Source organism: Nyctereutes procyonoides, unplaced genomic scaffold, assembly GCF_905146905.1.
Source record: "Nyctereutes procyonoides isolate TBG_1078 unplaced genomic scaffold, NYPRO_anot_genome, whole genome shotgun sequence".
Lineage (NCBI taxonomy): Eukaryota > Metazoa > Chordata > Mammalia > Carnivora > Canidae > Nyctereutes > Nyctereutes procyonoides.
This window is the reverse complement of record NW_026575135.1, coordinates 67733602-67756615: the sequence shown is the minus strand read 5'-3', so window position 1 is coordinate 67756615 and position 23014 is coordinate 67733602. Positions and strand designations below refer to the sequence as shown.

General features: G+C 42.4%; 1 protein-coding gene across 3 annotated transcripts in view; it reads left to right on the top strand.

The window, feature by feature from the left end:
* The first annotated feature begins 211 nt into the window (after positions 1 to 211).
* The window catches only part of LVRN (laeverin), a 68301-nt gene continuing 45498 nt past the window's right edge, over positions 212 to 23014 (top strand). For all 3 annotated transcript variants that reach the window (XM_055302379.1, XM_055302378.1, XM_055302377.1), the window contains exons 1-3: positions 212 to 1099; positions 19046 to 19188; positions 21072 to 21211. In XM_055302379.1, coding sequence (XP_055158354.1) covers positions 402 to 1099; positions 19046 to 19188; positions 21072 to 21211 — 981 coding nt within the window. In that variant the 5' untranslated portion in view covers positions 212 to 401. The remainder of the gene's footprint in view (positions 1100 to 19045; positions 19189 to 21071; positions 21212 to 23014) is intronic.

Here is a 23014-nt window from a genome sequence, read left to right as displayed (position 1 = left end):
GCGCCAGGGCGCATCCAGCAAGTCTCACGAACCCAAACATCGCCGTCGGTGGTGTCCAAGTTCGAGTCTGGCCCGACCGCCCCCTTCCGGTTCCCACTTGGAAGCCTCCTCTACGAGGGCTTTCCCTTTGGACCCAAAGGGGCGCGCGCTGCGGTGCGCGGGATCCGCCTCTTCCCCAGGCTCCGGCGGGGCGGGGATGGGTAGGCAGGGACCTGGATCTGATTAGCTGGGGGGGGGAAGCCGTGGTCCCGACCGCTCGCTCCTGTCTCCCGAGCTCCTCGAGGCAAGGAGGAGACAGGGAGGAGGGACGGCACAGAGGAAGAGCGGGGGTCCCATCACTCGCACCCCGGTCGAGGCCGTCTGCCGGCGGCTCTCGGCTCGCGCTCGCCCGGGGCCCAGCCATGGGGCCCCCTTCCAGCTCCGGCTTCTACGTGAGCCGCGCGGTGGCCCTGCTGCTGGCGGGGCTGGCGGCCGCGCTCCTGCTGGCGCTGCTGGTGCTCGCCGCCCTGTACGGCCGCTGCGCGCGCGTCCCGCCGTCGGAGCTCCGCCACCGCGGGCGCCCGGACGCCGCGCCCTCCCCGACCCGCTCGCCGGGGCAGCCTCTGCCCACCGGGCAGACCCGCCCCAGTCGTGAGCCCGCGGGGACGGCCGCCCCGGGCACCTGGCGACCCCCGGGGCCCTGGGACCAGCTGCGCCTGCCGCCCTGGCTCGTGCCGCTGCACTACGAGCTGGAGCTGTGGCCCCGGCTGCGGCCAAACGAGTCCTGGGCTTCGACGTTGACCTTCACCGGCCGCGTGAACATCACGGTGCGCTGCACGGTGGCCACCGCGCGGCTGCTGCTGCACAGCCTCTTCCTGGACTGTGAGAGGGCGGAGGTGCGGGGTCCTCTCCCCTCCGGCGCGGAGGACCGCACGGTGGGCCGCGTGCCCGTGGACGACGTGTGGTTCGCCTCGGACATGCAGTACATGGTGCTGGAGCTCGGCGGGACCCTGCAGCCCGGGAGCCGCTATGAGCTGCAGCTCAGCTTCTCTAGCCTGGTGTACCAGGACCTCAGGGAGGGACTCTTCTTCAACGTCTACACGGACCAGGGCGAGCGCAGGTAAGGGCAGGCCGGACGGGTCCCCGCTCTGGCTGAGAGTCCAGCCGCCTACCTGCGTCCAGGTGCGCGTCTCCTGCCCTTCCCCCAAAGCCCCCGTCACCCGCGACGCCTTCCTGTAGACGCAAAGGCGAGCGCCTCCTGCCTCCCTTCCCTTCAGACCCCTGCTCGTGATAAAGGCGACAGACCGTCCGTGGTCCGTCCTCTGGCCACTTTTTAGTGCTGTCCCTGCCCATCCTCCAGTTTGTTGCTACCCTAGAAGTTCACCGCCGTCCCCAGAAAGCCCCCCTGCCCCGCCCCACCTTCGCCCTAATCCAAGATTGCTTCACCAGCGGGAGCAATCCCTTGCTACTCAAAGTTTGGTCCGCGGACCGGCAGGAGCGGTACATCTGGGAATTCCTTGGAAATGCAAATTCCCCGCCCTGGACCAAAGGATCAGAACCTGCGTTTTAACAAGATCAGAGGGGGATTTCTGGGTGTTAAAGTTGGAAAGAAGCCCCGGGCTGTCGCACCCTTGCGCCCCCGCAGTTCTTCCCTCCGGAGCGTGCCCCAGCGCTCAGCTCGCTGCTCCGTCTCTTTCCTCGGCCCTGGCGCTCCGGAGCAGCTGTTCTTGCAACAAATAGACTCACGTCGGTGCTGTTCTCATATATATATTTTTCTCCTTGCTGAAGTTCTCCAACACTTAAGGATCCCCTTTAACTCATCCCCTCCCATCCCCTGCCTGGGGACCCAGTCTGGTTTTGGGGTGACCCGCAGCTTTCCCGACCCCTCCCTCTGATACTAAGCAACTGCCCTGCCTAGTATCACCTTCCGGCGCTTTTGGGATTTCTTTCGCTGGGAAAAAAAGTAAAAATTAAAAAAAAAAAACTAAATATAAATATAATCATAATAATAATAAATAGCGGTGAAAAGAAACCTCCCCCTCTCAGTTTGCAAGCTTACGTAGCATACATGTGTTCTCTTTACACTCATTTGGGATAATGTTTTCCACACGGAGTGTTTCCAGCTCAGGAACTGCCTTTTTCCACGCTCTGTGACCATGTTACTGACCCACCTCAGGCGAGCGCCAGGGAAATACTTCATGTGAAAGATACCAAAAAGGTCTTTCTTCAAACTGGCGCTCTTTTTTGCATACACGGGTGGAGCATTTGCGGTTTACACAATTGGGTGTACTTTGCCTTTTATTATTAGAGACAATGTTCTCAAATGCAAAGAAACCTACTAAATTACCCCCCCCCACACACACACACTAAATCATCTCTGACATTATTTTCAAAACTTCAAGGCATTTAAAATAAGTGTAATAACCTGCCTTAGTGGATGTGTAATCTGTAACTTTTGTTTAAGGACTATATGCTCGTTTTTTTTTCCTTTCAAAAATGCATCAATGCTTGAAAATACAGTTTTGAAAATCTTCTCATCAAGGTGATGTGTTACCGGACTGGAGGGCACTGGGAACGTTTTGCAATTACTGTGCATGTGGTTTAGAGTGCAAGATTTTTCAGGAGGGAAAAAAAAGGACACTGAATGCACATGGGACGGTAGTTTCTGCTGTGGGTCAGTACATCTTTGACTGCTAACCCATCTCTTCCCTCTTAATGAGGCCGTGGCCTGGATAAACTGCCCTAGCAAATATGGGAAATGAAATTCCCTTTCCATTTTTCTGTTGTGTTGCCAACTCCAGTGGTAACTAGAAACCATATTTTGAGAACATTAAAATTCAAACAAGCAGAAATCCTAATAAAGTCCCACAGATGTTCAGAGGCCAATGTAGTGTTCCAGACTTAGGACGTCTTTGCAGGAGCTGTTGCTTTGAAAGTGCTCTTCTGGTCTCTGCTTGGGAAACCACAAGAGAAAGAAACCTCCCATTGAGCCTGACGCCAAGGTCACCAAGAATGTGGACAAAATGAGAAGTGTGGTGAAGCTGATTTTGAAAGCCCAACCAGGCCTGAGTTTGAGCTGTGTGACTTGAGTCAGGCCCTGCATGTCTCTGAGTTGATTCCTTCATTCAAGGAATAGACACAAGTGTCAACCTTTAGAGTGTTGTGAGAATTGATGAGAAATTAATGCACAAGCTGTGCAGTGGTCACTATCTCATTAGCTTGGTGTGTAATTGTCAGGAGCAGCCTCTTGCTATTGAAACACTGCACCTGCCATGTTCCTGGAAGATGTGAGCCTCAGGAGGAGATTCGCACCTGGGGAGAAGCTGCCTACAGATTTCACATTTTTCTTGCCATGTCTCTGATGCCAGCGGCCAGCAGTTGGAACAGGTTTACCTCTCTTCTTTGGTGACCCCTTATCATGGTCTGGACAGGCTGAAGTTGGCAAGTTGCCCCACTAAGGCGAAGAAGAAAAAGAAGAAGAAGAAGAAGAAGAAGAAGAAGAAGAAGAAGAAGAAGAAGAAGAAGAAGAAGAAGAAGAAGAAGAAGGAGAGGGAGAAGGAGGAGGAGGAGGAGGAGGAGGAGGAGGAGAAGAAGAAGAAGAAGAAGAAGAAGAAGAAGAAGAAGAAGAAGAAGAAGAAGAAGAAGAAACTCATTCTAGAAAATACAAAAAGCATCCCTATCTCACACTTTTAAGGCTTAAGGTTACAATTTTCTAGAGGTTGCTGGGGATGCTTCCTGTCTGTTCTCTGCCTTTCTCCAATTGGCTGGTGCCATCACACTTCTGCCCTTCTGCCATATAGGAGACATTTACTGGATGCTTTAGATTGTGCTGCTGTGTGTCAGTGTCTGCTTCTCTCATTCTGTGTGTAGAAAATTGAGGGCAAAATCCAAATGTTAATGTTCCTCAAAACAGTGTTTCGCAGACTTCATTCTCTGGCACATCAACCTGGAAGGTTTTGCCATATTCACATGCCTCTGGCTGTATTTTTTGCTAAAAAATATCTCTCAATTTAAACAAAAATATTAAGTAGATTTGTTAAAACGTGACTCTACATCATAAATGGGAAACCATTTGGAGCTTAGAGTCATGATGCTGTACGGTCCAATACAATGGAAAAACGATGTTACTAAGTTCCCCTGTTAACGATGGTCTGCTGAAGGATCCGAAGGCTCTGAATCTAGGGCTACTGTCTCTTTGTTAAAAAGAGTAATTAGAATTAGATGTTGAAGATAAATAACACCAAACCAAGATTTGCTCTTGACTTTACCAGAATGATTAATAAAGTTTGAAAAAAGACTATCTCATATGTGAGTCAGATCTATGTAATAGGGTGTCCAAGAGCTACCTCAAATCCCTCTCCTTCTATCCTTGGGGAAATCCTGAATTAGAGTAGTGGTTCACAAACCTTTAATATATATGAGAATCACCGGAGGAATTTATCAAAGTCTTGGGGGCACACCCTCAAAATTGCAGATCAGTCCACTCGTGTTCATGGTAACATTAGTCATAATAGTCACAGGGTGGAAGGAATGCATGCTCACTGATGGATGAATGGATAAACAAAATGTGGTTTATACATACAAGGGAATATTATTCAGCCTTAAAAAGGAAGGATGTGTTCTGGGGCACCTCGGTGGCTCGGTCGGTTAAGTGGCCGGCTCTTAATCCCCACTCAGGTCTTGATCTCAGGGTTTTGAGTTTGAGCCCTAGATTGGGCTCCCTGCTGGGCATTGAGCCTATCTTAAAAAAAAAATAAGAAGATTCTGACACACGCTACAACATAGATGAACTCTGAGGAGACTGTATTTAACTACCACCTAGAGTAGTCAGATTCAGAAATAGAAAGTACAGTGTTGGTTGTTAGGAACTGGGGGAGTGGGAAGTCACTGATAAATGGGGACATTTTGTTGTTTCCAGTTTTTGTCTATTACAAATAAAGCTTCTGTGAGCAATTGTGTATGAGTGTTTGGTTGAACATGAGTTTTCATTTTTCTGGAATAAATGCCCAGGAGGGTAAGTGGTGGGTCATACAGTTGTTTCATGTTCTGTTTTTAAGAAACTGCTAACTTAAAAAAAAAGAAAGAAAGAAAAAAAGAAAATGCTAACTTGTTTCCCAAAGCATCTGTACTATTTTACATTCCCACCAACACTGTATCAATGATAGTTTCTCTGCATCTCAGGCACCATTTGCTTTTACCACTGTTTCCTATTTTAGCTGTCATGATGAGCATATAGTGATATCTCATTGTGATCTTCCTTTGCATTTTTCTGATCCATAGTCAGACATGTTATCCATCGCGCCACTGGCCCTCACTTAATTTGCATTTTTCTAGTGGCTAATGATGTTCAGCATCTTCTTATGCTTATTTGGCATCTGTATATCATATCACCCTTGTTGAAATGTCTTCTCATGTCTTTTGCCCATTTTCCAATTGAATTGTTCTTTTTGCCATTGAGTCCTGAGAGTTCATGATATATTCCAGATTGGAGTTTGTTGAGACATATGGTTTACAAATAGGTTCTCCTAGTTTGTAGCTTGTTTTTTCATGCTTTTAATAAGGTCCCTCAGGGAGCAAAAGTTTTGAATTTTAATAAAGTCCAATGTATCAATTATTTATTTAATTTTATTTTTTCCAATTTATCACATTTTTAAAATATTTTATTTATTTATTTGAGAGAAAGAGAGCACAAGCAGAGGAAGGGGCAGAGGGAGAGGGAGAAGCAGACTCCCTGCTGAGCAAGGAGGTCAATGTGGGACTCAAACCCAGGACTCTGGGATTCTGACCTGAGCTGAAGGCAGATGCTTAACCAACTTAGCCACCCAGGCACCCCAATTTCAATTTTTTAAATAGGCCATGCTTTTGGTATCATGTCTTGGAATACTTTCTTAAAAAGACTATTTTAGAGTAGTTTTATGTTTAAAACCAAATTAGAGGGTGGTACAGAGATTTTCCAAATAGCCCCTGCACCTCACATGTATGACATCACCCATTAAGGACATTGCTCATCAGAATGATACATTTTAAAAAATAGATTTTATTTATCTATTCATGAGAGACACAGAGACAGGCAGAAACACAGGCAGAGGGAGGAGCAGGCTCCCTGTGGGGAGCCTGATGCAGGACTCGATCTCAAGACCCCAGGATCACACCCTGAGCCAAAGGCAGATGCTCAACCACTGAGCCACCCAGCACATTGATACATGTTTTTAACCAAAGATGAACCTATATTGACACATCATGATTCCTCAAAGCCCATAGTTTACCTTAGGGCTCGCTCTTGGTGTTGTACATTCTATGTGTTTGGACAAATGTATAATGAGATACATCTATCATTCTACTATCATACAGAGTATTTTAACTGACCTAAAAATCCTGTTATTTGCCTATTCATCCCTGCCCCAGTCATTGATCTTCTTGTCTCTATAGTTTTGCCTTTTCTAGAATATCTTATATTTGGAATCCTACTATAGGTACATAGCCTTTTCAGATCTGGCTTCTTTAACTTGGTAATATGCATTTAAGATTCCTTCATGTCTTCTCATGTCTTGATCATCTCTTTTCAGCACTAAGTAATATTCTTTGTCTGGGTGTACCCTAGTTTACTTATCTATTTACCTACTGAACAACATCTTAGTTGCTTCCAAGTTTTGGCAATTATGAAAAAAGGTCCTCTAAATTCTTTGTGCAGATTCTGCGTAGACATAAACTTGTGTAGACATAAACTTTTACTTCTTAGATAAATACCAAAGAGCCTAATTGCTGAGTCATATGGTAAGAATATGCTTAGTTTTATAAGAAACCACGAAACTGTCTTTCAAAGTGGCTATACTATTTTGTATTCCCACCAACAATGTATGAGAGTGCCTGTTGCTCCACATCCTCACTAGCATTTGGTGTTGTCAGTGTTCTGGACTTTGGCCATTCTAATAGGTGTTCGGTGGTATCTTATTGTTGTTGTTGTTGTTGTTTCCTTATTGTTGTTTTAATTTGCATTTCCCTGATGACATATGATGTGGAGCACTTTTTAATATCTGTATAATTGAATATATAGTATAATATACATACTATGTATTATATGTTAATATAATAATATTTATTATATGTTAATATAATATTTATTATATATTATATATCGTATAATACAGTATATATTATACATGTAAATATAATACCTGTATAATTGCCATCTGTATAATTTCTTTGGTGGGTTGTCTGTTGAGGTTTTGGCCTATCTTTCAGTTGAATTGCTTGTTTTCTTATTGCTGAGTTTTAAAAGTTCTTTGTATATTTTGGATATCAGATATGTCTTTTGCAAATATTTTCTCCCAGTCTATGGCTTGTCTTCTCATTGTCTTTATACTATTTTTTACAGGGCGGAAGTTTTCAGGGTTTTTTGTTTGTTGGTTTGTTTTTTACATTTCTTTAAGTTTAAATTCGATTTGCCAACATATAGTATAACACCCAGTGCTCATCCCATCAAGTGCCCTCCTCAGTACCTGTCACCCAGTTACCCCATCCCTCCACCCACCTTCCCTTCTGCAACCTTTTGTTTCCCAGAGTTAGGAGTTAGGAGTCTCTTTCGTTTTTTGCTTTTGTTTTTAAAGATTTTATTTATTTATTCATGAGAGACATGGAGAGAGAGGCAGAGACACAGGCAGAGGGAGAAGCAGGCTTCCCACAGGGAGCCTGATGCGGAACTCAATTCCAGGACCCTGAGATCACGTCCTGAGCCGAAGGCAGACGCTCAACCACTGAGCCACCCAGGCGTCCCAGAGGTTTTCAGTTTTAAAGAAGTCCACTTTATCAATTATTTCTGTCACGGATCATGCCTTTAGTGTAGTGTCTAAAAAGATATCACCATACTCAAGGTCATTGAAGTTTTCTCCTATATTTTCCTGTAGGAGTTTTATATTTTTGAGTTTTATATTTTAAAGTGACCTATTGTGAGTTTATTTGACCCATTCATTATAAGTTACATTTTGTGAAGGGTATAAGGTTGGTGTCTAGATTCAATTTTTTTTTCATGTGGATGTCTAGTAGTTCCAGCAATGTTTGTTGAAGAGACTATCATTACTCCATTCCATTGCCTTTTCTCCTCTGTCAAAATTCAGTTGACTGTATTTATATGGGTCTCTTTCTGGAATCTCTGTTCTGTTCCATTGATCCATTTGTCTATTCTTCACCAATATCACACTCTTTTGATTACCATAGTTTTATAGGAAGTCTTGAAGGCAAGTAATATCAATCTTCCAAGTTTGTTCTTCTCTTTCAATATTGTGTAGGGTATTCTGGGTCTAGTTGTCTCTCCATATATAAACTTTTGCTTCTCCATATAAACTGGTTTGTTGATATCCACAAACTTAACTTGCTGGGATTTTTATTGAGATTGCATTGAATTTACAGACCAAGTTGGAAAGAACTGACATCTTGATAATATGATTCTACCTGTCCACAAACATGGAATATATCTCCATTTATTTAGTTGTCTTTAAAATTTCATTCATCAAAGCTGTCTACTTTTCTTCATATATATCTTGTACACATTTTGTTAGATCTATACTTAAGTATTTCATTTTGGGGGGTGCTAATATAAATGGTATTGTGTTTTTAATTTCAAAATTTCACTTGTTAATTGTTGGCATGTAGGAAAACAATTGACTTTTGTATATTAGTCTTGTATAAATAAAACTTACTATAATTGTTTATTAATTCCAGGAGTTTTTTGGTCAATTCTTTTGAATTTTCTACATAGACAATCATGTCATCTTGACTAAAGAGTCTTTTGTTTCTTTCTTCCCAATCTATACATCTTTTATTTCCTTCTCTTGACATACTACATTAGTAAAGACTTCCAGCATAATGTTAAAGAGGAATGGTGAGAGGGAACCTTCTTGCCTTGTATCTGATCTTAGTGGGAAAGTTTACAGTTCTCATCATTAAGTATGAAGTTTAGCTGTAGATTTTTCATAATCTTTTTCAGGATGGAGAAGCTTCCCTCTATTCCTATTTTACTGAGAATTTTTATCATGAATGAATACTGGATTTTGGCAAATGCTTTTTCTGCACCTATTGATAAGATCATGTGATTTTTCTTATTTAGATGTGATGGATTACACTAATTAGTTTTCAGATGTTGAACCAGTCTTGTATATCTGAGATAAGCCCCACTTGCTTGTGGAGTACATTTCTTTTTATACATTGTTGAATTTGATGTACTAGTATTTTGTTGAGAATTTTTGCATCTGTGTTCATGAGGGATATTGGTCTATAGTTTTCTTGTTTTTGTAATGTCTTTGTCAGGTTTTGGTTTTGGGGTAATGCTGTCCTCACAGAATGTGTCAGGGATTATTTCTCTGCTTTTATCCTCTGAAAGAGATGGTAGAGAATTGGTATCTTTTGTTCCTTAAGTGTTTGATAGAATTTACCAGTGAACCCACCTAGGCCTTGTGCTTTCCATTTTGGAAGGTTATTAACTATTGATTCAATTTTTAAAATAGAGGCTTATTCAGGTTGTGTCTTCTGGGTGTTCTGACAGATTATGTCTTTTAAGCAATTAGTGCATTTTATCTAGATTATTTGTGGACATAGACTAGTTCATAGTACTCCTTATTATCCTTTTAATGTCCATGGAATCTATACTGATGAATCCTCTTTCATTTCTGATCTTAGTTTTGATATGTTGAATTAATATTTATCATGTGCATTATTGTTTTCTATTTATTACCATTGTTCTTTGTTCCTATTTTTGTCTTCTCCTTTTATGCCTTTCGTCACTATGTTCTGCCAATCTGTGAATATAGAATGTATGTACATTTATTTAGATCTTTGATTTGTTTCATCAGCATTTTGTTGTTTTTACCATACAAGTCCTATACTCTACCAATAGATAGAGTGCTTTGGATTTCCTGGTCCAAGGTCAAGTTGGGCAATTCAAACCAAATCTAACCCATTAGCATTTAATTTTATTTGAGCAATTGTAAATGGTTTTATATTTTTAATTTTAATTTTCATGTATTTGTTGCTACTATATAGAAATACTGAATTTTATATGTTTATCTTGTAACCTATGACTTGCTCATCTCACTTACTAGATCTAGGAATTTTTTTTGTAGATTCCTTGGACTATTATAAACAAAGCTTCTCTAAATATTCATGTATAAGTCTGTGTATTAATTCTTTGTATGAATTCATTTATCTTGAGTAAACAACTAGAGGAGTGGGATGGTTGGAAAATCTAGAAAGTAAGTGGTTAATTTCCTAAGATTTTATAAAATTGTTTTCCAAATATTTTGAGGATTTGATATTTTCATCGATATTATTGGAGAATTCTAGTTGTTCATTCTCAGCAACATTTGGTATTGCTGCTAGGCTTTTTCATTTTAACCATTCTAATAGATGATTCTCATTGCAGTTTTAATTCATATTTTCCTAATAACTAATATTGTGCATCATTTCCTATACTTACTTGCCATCCATGCATCTTAGTGAAGCATCTGTTAAAACTCTTTTGCCCATTTTTGTTGTTTGTTCATTTTCTTATTGTTGAATTTTCTACATAAGTGATCATACTGTTTCAGATAAAGACAGTTTTACTTTGTTACTTTAGGTGTCTTTTCTTTCTTTTCTTTGCTTTACATCCATGTCTACAGCCTCTATTACAGTGTTGGATAAAAGTGGTTAAGTACGGATATCCTTGTTTGTTCCTTAAAGTGAAAGCTTTCAGTCTTGCACTGTTAATTATGATTTTTTTTCCTGTGGTTTTTCTTCTTCTTCCTCTTCCTCCCTCCTTGTTCTCTTCTTCCTCCCCAACTCCTCCTTTTCCCCCTTCTCCTCCCTTTTGTAGATTGAGGAAGTTACCTTCTGATTTCTAATTTTCTGAGAATTTTTATCAGATTGGATGCCAGATTTTGCCAAATGTTTTTTCTACATCTATTGAGATGATCGTGTGGTTTTTCTTTTTTAGTCTGTTACTATGGTCAATTACATTGATTTTCTAATGATAAATTAACATTGTATTTGGAAGATAAATCCCACTTGGTCTTGATGTATTATCCTTTTTTGTGTTTGTTGCATTTGATATACTAAAATTTTGTTTTTAACTTTTGTATTCATGTTCATGGGTTTTCTTTTTCTTTGTCTTGTTTTGGTATCAGAGTAACACTGACTTCAAATGATAAATTTAGAAGTTTTTATTTTATTTTTTTAAGTTTTTGGAAAAATTTATATGGAATTGGCATTAATTCTTCCTTAAATTCTTGGTTGACTTTCACTAATGAAATGACGTGGGGCTGGAGGTTTTTTTTTTTGTGGGATGTTTTTTTTTTTTTTTTTTTTTTTTTTTTTGTGGGATGTTTTTTAACTATAATTAAATTTCTTTAATGAATAAAGGGCTATTTTGGTTATCTATTTCTTCATGAGCAAGTTTTAGTAGTTTTGATCTTTCAAGGAATTTGCCCATTTAATCCAAGTTGTCAAATTTAAGTATAATTAGTGTTTTTCAAAATATTTCTTTATTATTATTTTAATATCTCTAGAAACTGTAGTGATATCACCTCTCTCATTCCTGACATTGATCATTTGTATCTTCTCTCTTTTGAGGGCTTAAGCCCTGGTTTTTATATCATCTCTGCCACTTACTATCTAGCCAGTTGCATATACTCTAGAGTCTTCAGGTTTTTTTTAAGTTAAAAGGGTGAGGTTCTCCAAAATATCTTCCATTTTTGATAGATAATAAGTTTGATCAGTCTACCTTGAGATTTGCCTACATTATTAATCTTCTTGTAGAACCAATTTTTGGTTTCAATGATCTTCTCTATTATTGTTTTTCACTTCAATGCTTTATGTATTATTCTTTATTATTTCCTTTCTTTTTTACTTTGGGCTTCCTTTCCTTTTCTTTTTCTACTTTCTTTTTTTAAGATGTATTTATTTATTTTAGAGAGAGAGTACATGCAGGATGGGGAGGGGCAGAGAGAGAGGGAGAGAAAGAATGGACAAGCAGATTTCATCGCTGAGTGCAGAGCACAGTGATCTCACAACCCTGAGATCATGACTTAAGCCAAAACCAAGAGTCAGATGCTAAACCAACAGCCACCCAGGTGCCTCTTTTTCTTTTTCTATTTTCTCCAGGCAGGCACAAGGTGATTGATTTAAGATATTTTTTCTTCTCTAACATAAGTGCTTAGTGGTATAAACTTTCCACTAACTACTACATTAGTGGCATGCCACAAATAATGTCATATTGTGTTTAAAATTTTCATTCAGTTCAACATACTTCACAATTTCCTTTTTGACTTCTTCTTTGACTTATAGGTTATTTAGAACTTCGCCATTTGATTTCCAAATATTTGGGCATTTCTCATTTTTTTATTGAATGCCTCATATTTCAAAGTTTATGTTGCTGAATGCTATATTTTGTTACATTGCTTTAATGAACGCTGGTCTTCTCTGGGTAGGTACATAAGCTATTTGGTGACCTTCTCGATTCTTGTTTGATCTCCCATGGCTTGTGTTTAAGTTCTTTGAGAGAGGATCAAAAGTTGCCTTTACTCTAGGGCTACATTAGCCCATTGCTCAGGCATTACCTTCCTGGTGTCTGGTAAAAATTCCATTTATTCTGGAGCTTCCTTTTTCTTTCTTTCTTCCTTTTTTTTAATTTTTTATTTATTTATGATAGTCACACAGAGAGAGAGAGAGAGAGAGAGAGAGAGAGAGAGAGAGGCAGAGACACAGGCAGAGGGAGAAGCAGGCTCCATGCACCGGGAGCCCGACGTGGGACTTGATCCCGGGTCTCCAGGATCGCGCCCTGGGCCAAAGGCAGGCGCCAAACTGCTGTGCCACCCAGGGATCCCTCTTTCTTTCTTTCTTTCTTTCTTTCTTTCTTTCTTTCTTTCTTTCTTTCTTTCTTTCTTTCTTTCTTTCTTTCTTTCTTTCTTTCTTAGCTCTAGGAATTGTTCAGCTTTCCTTTCGTGGTAGCTGTTCTTTCCTTCCCCAACAGCATTTCTTTGCTTGACCTCCTAAAGTGCAGATTAATATTTGAACAAAGACTCAGCAGCAGGGGCAGGGTTGGGGAGGGGAGTGGATTCGATGCAGATTTCTGGATTCTACCCTGCAGATTTTAGCTATCTAGATCTCCCTGGGCATCAGTCATAGTCTCAACTCACTGAGACCACTGAACTCAGTTTCTGTTCCCTCCCCCTGAGCTACAGTTGAGAAATTGCTTCCAGGTAAACAGGGTGCTTGTAGAGTTCACCTCATTTGTTTCTCTTCTCTTGGGAATCACAGCCCTGTGCTTCTTGTTATCTAATGTCTGAAGACAGCTGTTCCATATATTTTATAAGGGTTTTTAGTTGTTTCCAACAGAAGGCTAATTCTAGCCTATGTTACTCCATCAGGGTGGAAAATAGAAGTCATCTCTAGATTTGGAAATGTTATTAAATATAAAATTAATCCTCAGTCTTCTTCATGATATCTTAGTTGGCTTATGGTTTTTATTACATTATATTCCACAAAGCACATAAAAAGACCCCAGGAAAGGTAGCTGGAAAGGACCACAGGCTGGAGAGCTGAAGCCCTGGTTCTGGTACTACCTCGGTCATTTACCTGTTTTCTAACCAGTTGTATAAATTCCCAGAGCATTAGCTTTCACCTCTATAAATTAAGATTGTGGGACTCTCCATTTTTCTTCTACTTTTGAAAGTCAATGAAAGAATGTATAATCCCATTCTTGTTCACAGTGTCCTTTAGGAATATGTCCTGCTTTTCTGATCATGCCATGTCCTTTATAAAATATAAGACAGAAAAGGGAGGTCTTCAAAGAAATGAGAATAGGATAATCAAAGGATGAGGGTGGCTCACTAGTGTGAAATGGCTGGAAAAAATTAGGATCTTTGAGACAAATTAAGGGGAGATCAGTATGCTCAAAATCAATTGCTGTGTGCAGGTGTAGTAAGAGTGAAGAGAGAATTGCAAAGGACTTCCTTCCATTTGCTGTTTATGCTAGGAATTCTGGCACAATCCTCAGAGTATGACACAGAAGAGAAATTTGAGCAATATTAGGAAAGAATTTAGAAATATCAAAACAAAGTCAGTGACCTCAAATGCCAAGTACATGATGTCATTGGTGTCACTAAGAAAAGAGGCCATTTCATTATCCTATAGGGGTGTCAAACCCATATGTTTCATGTGGCTGAGCCATCTTTTCTAGGGGGTGGTCTTGCTCATCAAAGATTTCAATCCTGTATCTTTTGAAAACAAGTGTACTAGCCTATTGAAAAAGCACACCTCATAGTTGAGTAAAAGTGCAACTGCGTTTCTTCCACTGTCCTTCTACAATTTAGTTTCTGAGATCATCTTTCCTGCTTCTGCATAAATACTCTAGCAGCCCATAATTTACTGCTCATTCTTAGGTGACAGATGATCTATGTCCACTAAGTCACAAACACTGTCCTGATGCAAAAATTAGAGAATCCAGTCCTGTGTCATGCTAAATGCCTTGAACTTAATTGCTGTTAAATCTCCCTAGTTCTTCCTGCAAGCTCACTTCCCCAAGCCGGGTGAGCTTCAGGTTAGCAGTCTGCAGCAAGGGAAAGGACAGTGGTGCTTCCATTTGTCCACCTCATGGTTCTAGTCAACACCCCCCTTCCACCACCAGGTCCGGCGGGGCTGAGGGAGACAGGGAGAGGTGCCACGTAGGGCAGCTCTTGCCTAAGCCACTGCTCTTGCCATTTTTCCCTTGAGATGTCATTTTCTCACTGCTTCTCTTTCTCTTACAATTTCCTTGACCCTGCAAGCCTGCTTCCTCTATGTCTCTATTCCAATGGTCGTTAGTGACTCCTTCTTCAGCCCCCGGACATGCAGTAGACCATCTGCAGCTTCCTGCAGGTGGCCCTCTTGGACAGAACCCAAATCAGTCCCCATATGGCTCACTATGTGCCTCAGGGCCCACAGCTCGTCCAAGGAACACTCATACATCCCTGACCTAGGGCTGCTGTGGGTCCCAAGGCTATAGCACTCTTCCTCTGATACTGCTCTGAAGCCATCAGCTCTCCTGCCTTTCAGATTCCTACCTGGTAGGAATTAGACTCCCACCAGTGTCAGTTGCAGTTTCCTCAACAGGAAGCTGGGTGCCAGCCTCTAAGTCTCTCAGTCTCAGGAAACACTTCTGCTTTCGGAGGGATCTTCACCCCCTCTGGCTCACCTTGGTCAGGGGTTGCCCTCCTTCCAGCACCCCTGAGATCAGGGGGCTTTGCTAAACTACACCACTCCCCTCTGAGATATCCCTCTTCTCATCTCCATTCCCTGACCTTCCTTCCATATACCATTTTTAAAAAATATTTTATTTATTTGAGAGAAAGAGAGAGAGAGAAAGGGTGAGCACAAGCAGAGGGGGAAGGGAGAGAGGGAAAGGGAGAAGCAGACTCCCTGCTGATCAGGAAGCCAGACATGAAAGGGGGGAAAGGGGTGGATCCTAGTACCCTGGGATCATGACCTGAGCTGAAGGCAGACACTTAACCAACTGAGCCACTCAGGCGCCCCTTTTCATATATCTCTTGTTGGAGCTGAAAAGTCTGCAGGTTCTTGAGGCCATCTACTTCAAAAATCTTCATAACGTGGTTTGGCACCTTCCTCTGAAATTGTACATCTATTGTGTTTTGTTGCCTGGTGGAAACTTCAGTTTTAAGATCCTATTACACAAGTAATAAACAAACATGATTCATAGGCCAAGCCTTGAACCACAGACCAGTGGTGTAACATCCATTTTTACTAAACATTTTGATTTCTGAGTGTGTCATGTAAAAACAACTTGAGGGGACAACTCTCAGGTCTTACTTAACCCTTGGCCAGTTGTGTTATTAAGCACTTGTTAGCAAGAGCTATAGGCATACGGAGTTCATACAGCAATTCGGGATGCAATAACCTAGTGAGGGGATATTTTTTATGTGGCAGGAGATGGATCCCCAAGGACATCACATGGCCTTGGCCCCTCAGGCCTCTTCTGGCACAAAAATGTGGCGAGTCTATCATCATCTGGCTGTACAAGAGGGCAAGAAAGTGGCTTTGCAATACTGAGCCACTACAAGACATATTCTCCCAAATTAACTCCCTCACCAGCTGACTGCTCTAAACCCAGACTTCACAGGCACCATAATAGTATGTTTCAGTGAGGTTTGAGGGGAGGAGAGGGTGGATGGTTCTATTTTCTGAGGTCAGGATAGCCTTACAGGGTTGCTTGAGTCCAAAGCCGAGAGAGAAGGGAAATAAGTACCAGCCTTCAGTTCCCAGATGTGGCATAACCAGATCGTGTATGCTGCTGGCTGGCCCTGACCTTGGTAGTTAAGACTGTGAGCCAGGAAGGCTGTGTGTTATAGAGATTTTTCCCTTTTTGTTTGTTTGTATAAAACCAGGGAGGGAAATAGTTGAGTAAAATCCAAGAGTTTCTTTTATTTCACTTCTCTAGGGGCCTGAATCATGGCCTGGGAAGGCACTTGCTTGATATTTGGTTTGTTAAAGTGGTGACTCTGAGCTGGTGTCTCTGAGCCTTTTTGAAACTGTAGCCACCACCCCACTTCTTTTTAATTTAAAATCAATTAGTTAACACATAGCGTGTTCTTCATTTCAGAGGTAGAGTAGCCCCTTTTGATGAGCATAAAACTTTCCCACTTCCCTGAAAAGTCTGATTTTCTCTCCTTCTCACCTTGCAGTGTCCTTGAGATTCATATGCTTTGTGAAGTCGTGACAGTGGAGATGTTCCCAACTTTACTTTCAATAGTTTCTATGACAGACACGAGAGCGATGGGGTGGCTTTCCAAATATGTAAACGTGTTTTATAAGGCTGGATGTGCTATTTCACTCTGCGTTATACTCTTTCATGCTAATATATTACCATTTGTACAGCATGTCCTACAATTTCAGAGGTCTCATGGACCTCGTGGAGGCCAAGCATGAGCTTCCGAAGGGCTGTTTCTCCTAATCCTAGACAATTCAGTCTAGGTGGCTCCTTTTTCCATTCTGTTGGATGTCTTTATCCCTTTTAGAATTAGTTTTGGATGTTTAAGTGGACTTGGAAATCATCTGGTTCCATCTCTGTATTTTATAGGAATGGATATCCAGAGTTTCAGGAAACCTTCCCCAGTGACATCACTGTGTTAACACAGCAGATCCTGAGCAAAAACACAGGTCGTGAATTCCCTGCTCAGTATTCTTTCCAGTGTATTGTCAATTATTTGACTCCTCTCTATTTTATCACTGTTCTTTTAAAGACAGCAACCAATACTATAAAACAAATGCCAGTGCAACAGATATTGTAAAAATACTTCGTATTCTCTTAAATACATTAAATCAAGCTGCCTTTATTTTATAGTACCTCCAAAGCTGAGAAAATACTTACTCAACTGCCACGAACCCATGTTTTTGCCAAATATTATAAATGGTATTGAAGAGAAAAGATGTAACCCCTAACTCCTGGTAGTTTGAACTTTATTAGGAAGACAAATGTGGTTCGTATGCAGCTTGTGGTCAACTGTGACCTCTGAGACATGTCTAAATGCATCTGTAATTGGTGATGTTCCAACCCTCAACCCCTACCCTGGAACTTACCCCTCCCTGAATTCTTCTACAGTTCATCCCTATGAAGAGCAATCTGCAGGAGTTAAAGGAATATAGGAGAATTCAAAGGTTGTTTATTGATAAATTTGGTTACTAATAATGGGAAAGTTCAAGTAGCAATAAAAGGTTGATTAAGTGCCATTACTCTCTGGGTGAGGAATCTGAGGCTCAGCAAGAACATGTGACCTGGTCAGGATTGCTCAGTTAGCAGGAGATGGAGCACAGTCTTGCAGCCAAGGTGGCTGAGGTCAGAGTTCATGAGCTGCCTTCCAGTCCGTGCAACTGAGAGCAAGGTTAAGTGGGAAGAAGCATATAGGGCAAAACCGGCCTGTTGAGAATGAGTTTTGTCACAGCAAGTTTACGAACACATCAGGTTGGCTGACTCTGAGAGGCTTTTGAGCATGCCAATGGCTGTGTGTGGATTTTCGTGAGAGTGGGGATCCTACCATGATGGAGGAGGAATCCCAGGGGTGGGATCCCGGAAGTGGGTGATGGTAATGGAGGGGCCATACTCCCTCACATCCTGTTCACTTCCCCTGCTATTTATCTAAGAGCTGGGCCTGAACCAAGAGTAAATGCATCAGGGATGCTAGGTCTCAGGACTTTAGGGGAACAAAAAGAATTAGCATCCACAATTGTCATCCTAAAACAGGGTCCCAGGTCTCCAACTCTTAGTGAGACCACAGGTTTATTTTGAAAAGAAAGTTGTTAGCTAGGACCCACCTCCTGTCAGATTTAGGCTGTGTTTACAGAGGATAAACCTGATAATCTCCTTGCTTGCCCAGGGCACTCTTGTCTCTAAACTTTTCCCCATAAATCACCAGTGCACCATGGGATAATGTCACTTTTTGTATTTTTCCATGGAGGTGGAGGGAGAAGCAATAGCGATTTGATAAATCTACCCATGTGTAAATAAAAGTTGTTTGGTTTATTTGGCATGAACCTAGATTGTTTACCACCACCACCCGCCAAGTGTGTAGAATAAAACTTTTTCTAAGTTTTCAACCAGAAAGAAGAGGGAACGTGTGAGAAAAAGCCATTATTCAGCAGACATTGCTTGCAGTTCAGTGGAGGATGAAAGAAATAATCCATTCCCCAAAAAGTAATCCTAGTTCAAAAAATACTTGGTTCACAAAAGCCTGTTATTGCATATTTGCTATATTTGTTCCTCTTTTGTTTGCAGAAGGTTTTAAAGGCATATGATGTAATGAAGTAAATAGTATTTTGTGGTCAAAAATTAAATGGGTCTTTTGTATTTAAGGTCTTACAAGAATTCCAAGGTGTGGTGAGAATTGGAATGTGTGTGTTTTAACTGGAAGGGCAGTGAGAGAGATGAGGGGAAGTACTCTAGCTCCTTCCTGAATGTAATTATAAGCCATCATCTCAATATTTTTTTTTGTTTCCACCAATTTGAAATAAAAATAAATCGATTTTTTCCCCAAAAAATGTATTGCAGGGCCCTGTTAGCATCTCAGATGGAACCAACATTTGCCAGAAGTGTTTTTCCTTGTTTTGATGAGCCAGCTCTAAAGGCAACTTTTAATATTACAATTATTCATCACCCAAGCTATGTGGCCCTTTCTAATATGCCAAAACTAGGTAAGTAATATTTCCTGTCACCATATATGTGTATATTAATTATATGCATGTGCGCATATGCGTATGTATTTAGCTCTGTAATAGCTTTGATATTAATAGCTTTTCTAGGCAATGAGTTGGCAATATATTTTAATTAGAACAGTCACATGGGGTCTGTATCAGCACCAGCATCTCGGAGATGGCAAATCCTGATTCTTTTTGCATTGGAAGCCGGGGACATCACGTTGTTCTTATCCCTTGGCAGCCTGTCTGCCCACTAGTTTGGCCTTCACTATTGATCATTAGTGATAACAAGCTAGCAGACCTAGTCTGGATCTGGTGGACAGATGTGTTTCATTTGGCTCACATGATTTTTTTTTCCCTTCTGATTGAGCTTATTAAAATCCAGAGATTTCTCATAAAAATCATGATTTTTATTTCCTTGTAAACTTAGAAGATCTAACAACACGGGGCATGCAGCTCCTTCGTGACTGCAGTAGTTACAGTCATTATAGGGTGCCCCCTGCAGACATCTCCCCACCCACCCACCCCACCACCTGGGTCTGCTGTGGTCCCACCACTCCCTGTTAATATATGCCAGTCCAATTCACGTCAAATGCCCAGCCTTCAGCTTTAAAGACCTAGCCTGCCTCCCCTGAAGACTTCACTAAAACCTGACAGTGGCTAAATTGCACTTCCTTGACCTACTGTGGGCCTGGGAGGCTCTAGATGAAGTTGTGAGAGGTGGACTGGTCCAGGAAACAGTAGCAGGAGATGGAAAAGAGAAGAGGTGGGTTGTGGGCCTCAGAGTGCCCATGGATTTGACCCTCCATCAGCTATTATTCAAGATACTGATTCCAAGCAAAGATGCTGTCCTTAGATCTTCCTAATGCTGTTTGTTTGTTTTTAACTGAAGTATAGCTGACATTCAAGATTATGTTAGTTTCAGATGTACGTCATAGTGATTCGACAATTATGTAACATCACATAGTGCTCACCGTGGTAAGTGTGGTCACCATCTTTCACCATATGAAGTTAAGTTAAATCTTTTTTAAAAAAGATTTTATTTATTATTTGAGAGAGAAAGAGCACAAATGGGGGGTTGAGTAGGGAAAGAGCAGAGGGAGAATGAGAAGCAGGCTCCCCACTGAGCAGGGAGCTGGCTGTGGGACTCAATCCCAGGACCCTGGGATCATGACCTGAGCTGAAGGCAGATGTTTAACTGACTGAGCCACCCAGGCGCCCCCCAAATTAGGACTCTTAATGACAGTCTTCTCTATGCCATACATGCTATCCCCATGGCATTGATTTTTTTTTTAAGATTATTTATTTAGAGAGAGAGAGAGCACGCTCCCAGGGAGAGGGGCAGGGCAGGGGCAGAGAGAGAATCTCAAGCAGGCTCCCTGCTGAGCATAGAGCCCAAGGTGGGGCTGGATCCCACAACCCTGAGATCATGACCTGAGCTGCAACCAAGAGTCAGACACTCAACGGACTGAGGTACCTAGGCGCCCCTGCATGGCATTGATTTTATAACGAGAAGTTTGCAGCTGTTAATCTCTTTCACATCTCTTGCCCACCCTCCTGGCCCCCTCCCCACTGGCAACTACCATTTTATTCTCTGCATTTATGCATCTGTTTCCAGTTTCTTTCTTTATTTGTTTTGTTCATGTGTTTTGCCTTTCCGATTTCACCCATCAGTGAAATCATATGGTAGCCATCTTTCTCTGACTTATTTCATTTAATGTGGTTTTGATAAGTTGGAGATAGAGAAATCCAAACTGGGAAACTCTAGGGGCTGGCTGGGAGGAAGTAGCTGGGTGACAGTTGCCCTGACATGTCACTTCAAAGGTAGCTCTATTCCTGCTTTGGTTTACAGTGATTTGGAATAACACCAATTTCTGTAGGTCAGTCTACCAAGAGAGATGTGAATGGAAGCATGTGGACCATTACCACCTTTTCCACCACGCCCCCCATGCCAACTTACTTAGTGGCGTTTGCCATATGCGACTATGATCATGTCGACAGAACCGAAAGGGGCAAGCAGGTGAGTGAGGAAGACTGTCCAGGTGAGGGGGCCTCTGTATGAGCTGCAGATGCGTCATCCATTCTTGCCACATCCGGGGGTTAGGCCTATGGATCCCATCGTCACCTCCTGGTGGCCCCTTTGACTTTTCCAAGCCCGTTGACCCTCTCAGTATGGCTTTGCAGATGGGACACCACCATTCTACCCACAGCTCTGTGGAGGGGCTTCTGTGGCAAGGCTGCACCCAATGCGGACTTGGAGCACCTCTTCATGGGCTCTTGCCACCTTTCAGGTGATGAGGGAAGAGGAAAAGCTCCCACACTAGTGCCTCAGAGCTCAGGTGTGCCTGTTGTTTAGTCCACGATGTGAACACAGCCTTGAAGCGAGGCTGACAGTCGACGTGTCCAGTGCCCAGTACAGCCCACCAGCATGGACACCAGCTAGGAATCACCACGGTGACAGAAGTCGCGCCTATGGGCCGTGCCTTGCCCCATCCAGAAGCAGTGCTGGTGGCCTCCTGAACTCTGAGGCACGCGGCACTCCTACCAGACTTGGCCGAAGTAGGCGCTCGGGCCTGCCCAGGCACCTCGTCTTCACCCAGTTCTGTCCTCATTCTGAGGAAAATATCGGGGTGACTGTGGCAATCCTTTACATGCTGGTTCACTCCCTTGCCTGGAGTGTGGAGGGAGGGAAGGCCCCTCCTATAGGCCACATTCTTTTTTGCCACGTCGACTTCACAGGGCTGAGGAAGATCAGACCCCTACTGCTGGCCGAGACTCTCTCCTGGGCCCAACATCTTCCAGGCTTGTACCATTGACTTGTGGAGATTGGGGGGCTGTGGAGGAGCCAAGTCTGTCACCAGGGTGGGGGGATCACTCAGAGCCACTCTTCCGAAGGCTGAATTAATAGTACTGTGTTCCATGCAAACCACAGCTTATCTTCCTCAGCTGTTGGCTCCAGCCCGAAGAATCAGGGGCAGATCCTTGACATTGACAGCTAGTACACAGGCCAAGAGAAACATTCACGGCTCTCCTGAGAAATCTCCTTGGGCATGATTCGGAATCACATGCTTGGGGCCTGGCATGAAAGAGTGGGCCCTGGAGCTAATGAGTGACTTGAGGTGGGGTGTCAACACCCACAGCTCGACTGGCTTGCCGCTCTTAGCACTGCTGTACAGCAGACATGTCTTATAAAAAGGGTCACGTCTGTTTCTTTGTGAAAGATGGCCCTGAAAAGAAAACTACCTGCCATAGAAACAAAGAGGAAATGGAACATGCCTAAGAAAGTGACATTCTCAGCCAGCAAATTGAAATTTGGGATGAGCTTATCAGTGGAATGCTGCATTTGGCTTTGGCTTTGCTCTACAAAGGGAAGGAATCCACCATATATTTTATGGGGGAACCAGAATGTACTCTTGGAAGAGCATCCAGGTTACACAAACAATTGCTTGTTCAGTAAGAGATAAAAATTTAGTGAAATTGAAAATGCAGTTAATCCTTGACTTGAGGATAAACATGGACACATGAAACCAAGGTTGGAAATAACATTTTTTGCCTAGAACTTTGCACACACAGGCACGTATAAAGATATTCTTCTCTTAGGTATTGAGGTCCGCTGTGTGCCAGGAGGATCGCAAGAACACACTGGTGGCCTAATTGAATTTTTTAAAAAAGGAGCATGCTGGCGGGCTAGGTGTGGTTTTGGAGGAACTTTATGACTGAACCTCCAGAGTGTTCCCAGCTGCCCTGCTGGGGGCTCCCTGCTCCCTCCCACACAGCTTGAAATCTCCATCACTGGCCTCCACTTTGGCTTATAGAATGATAG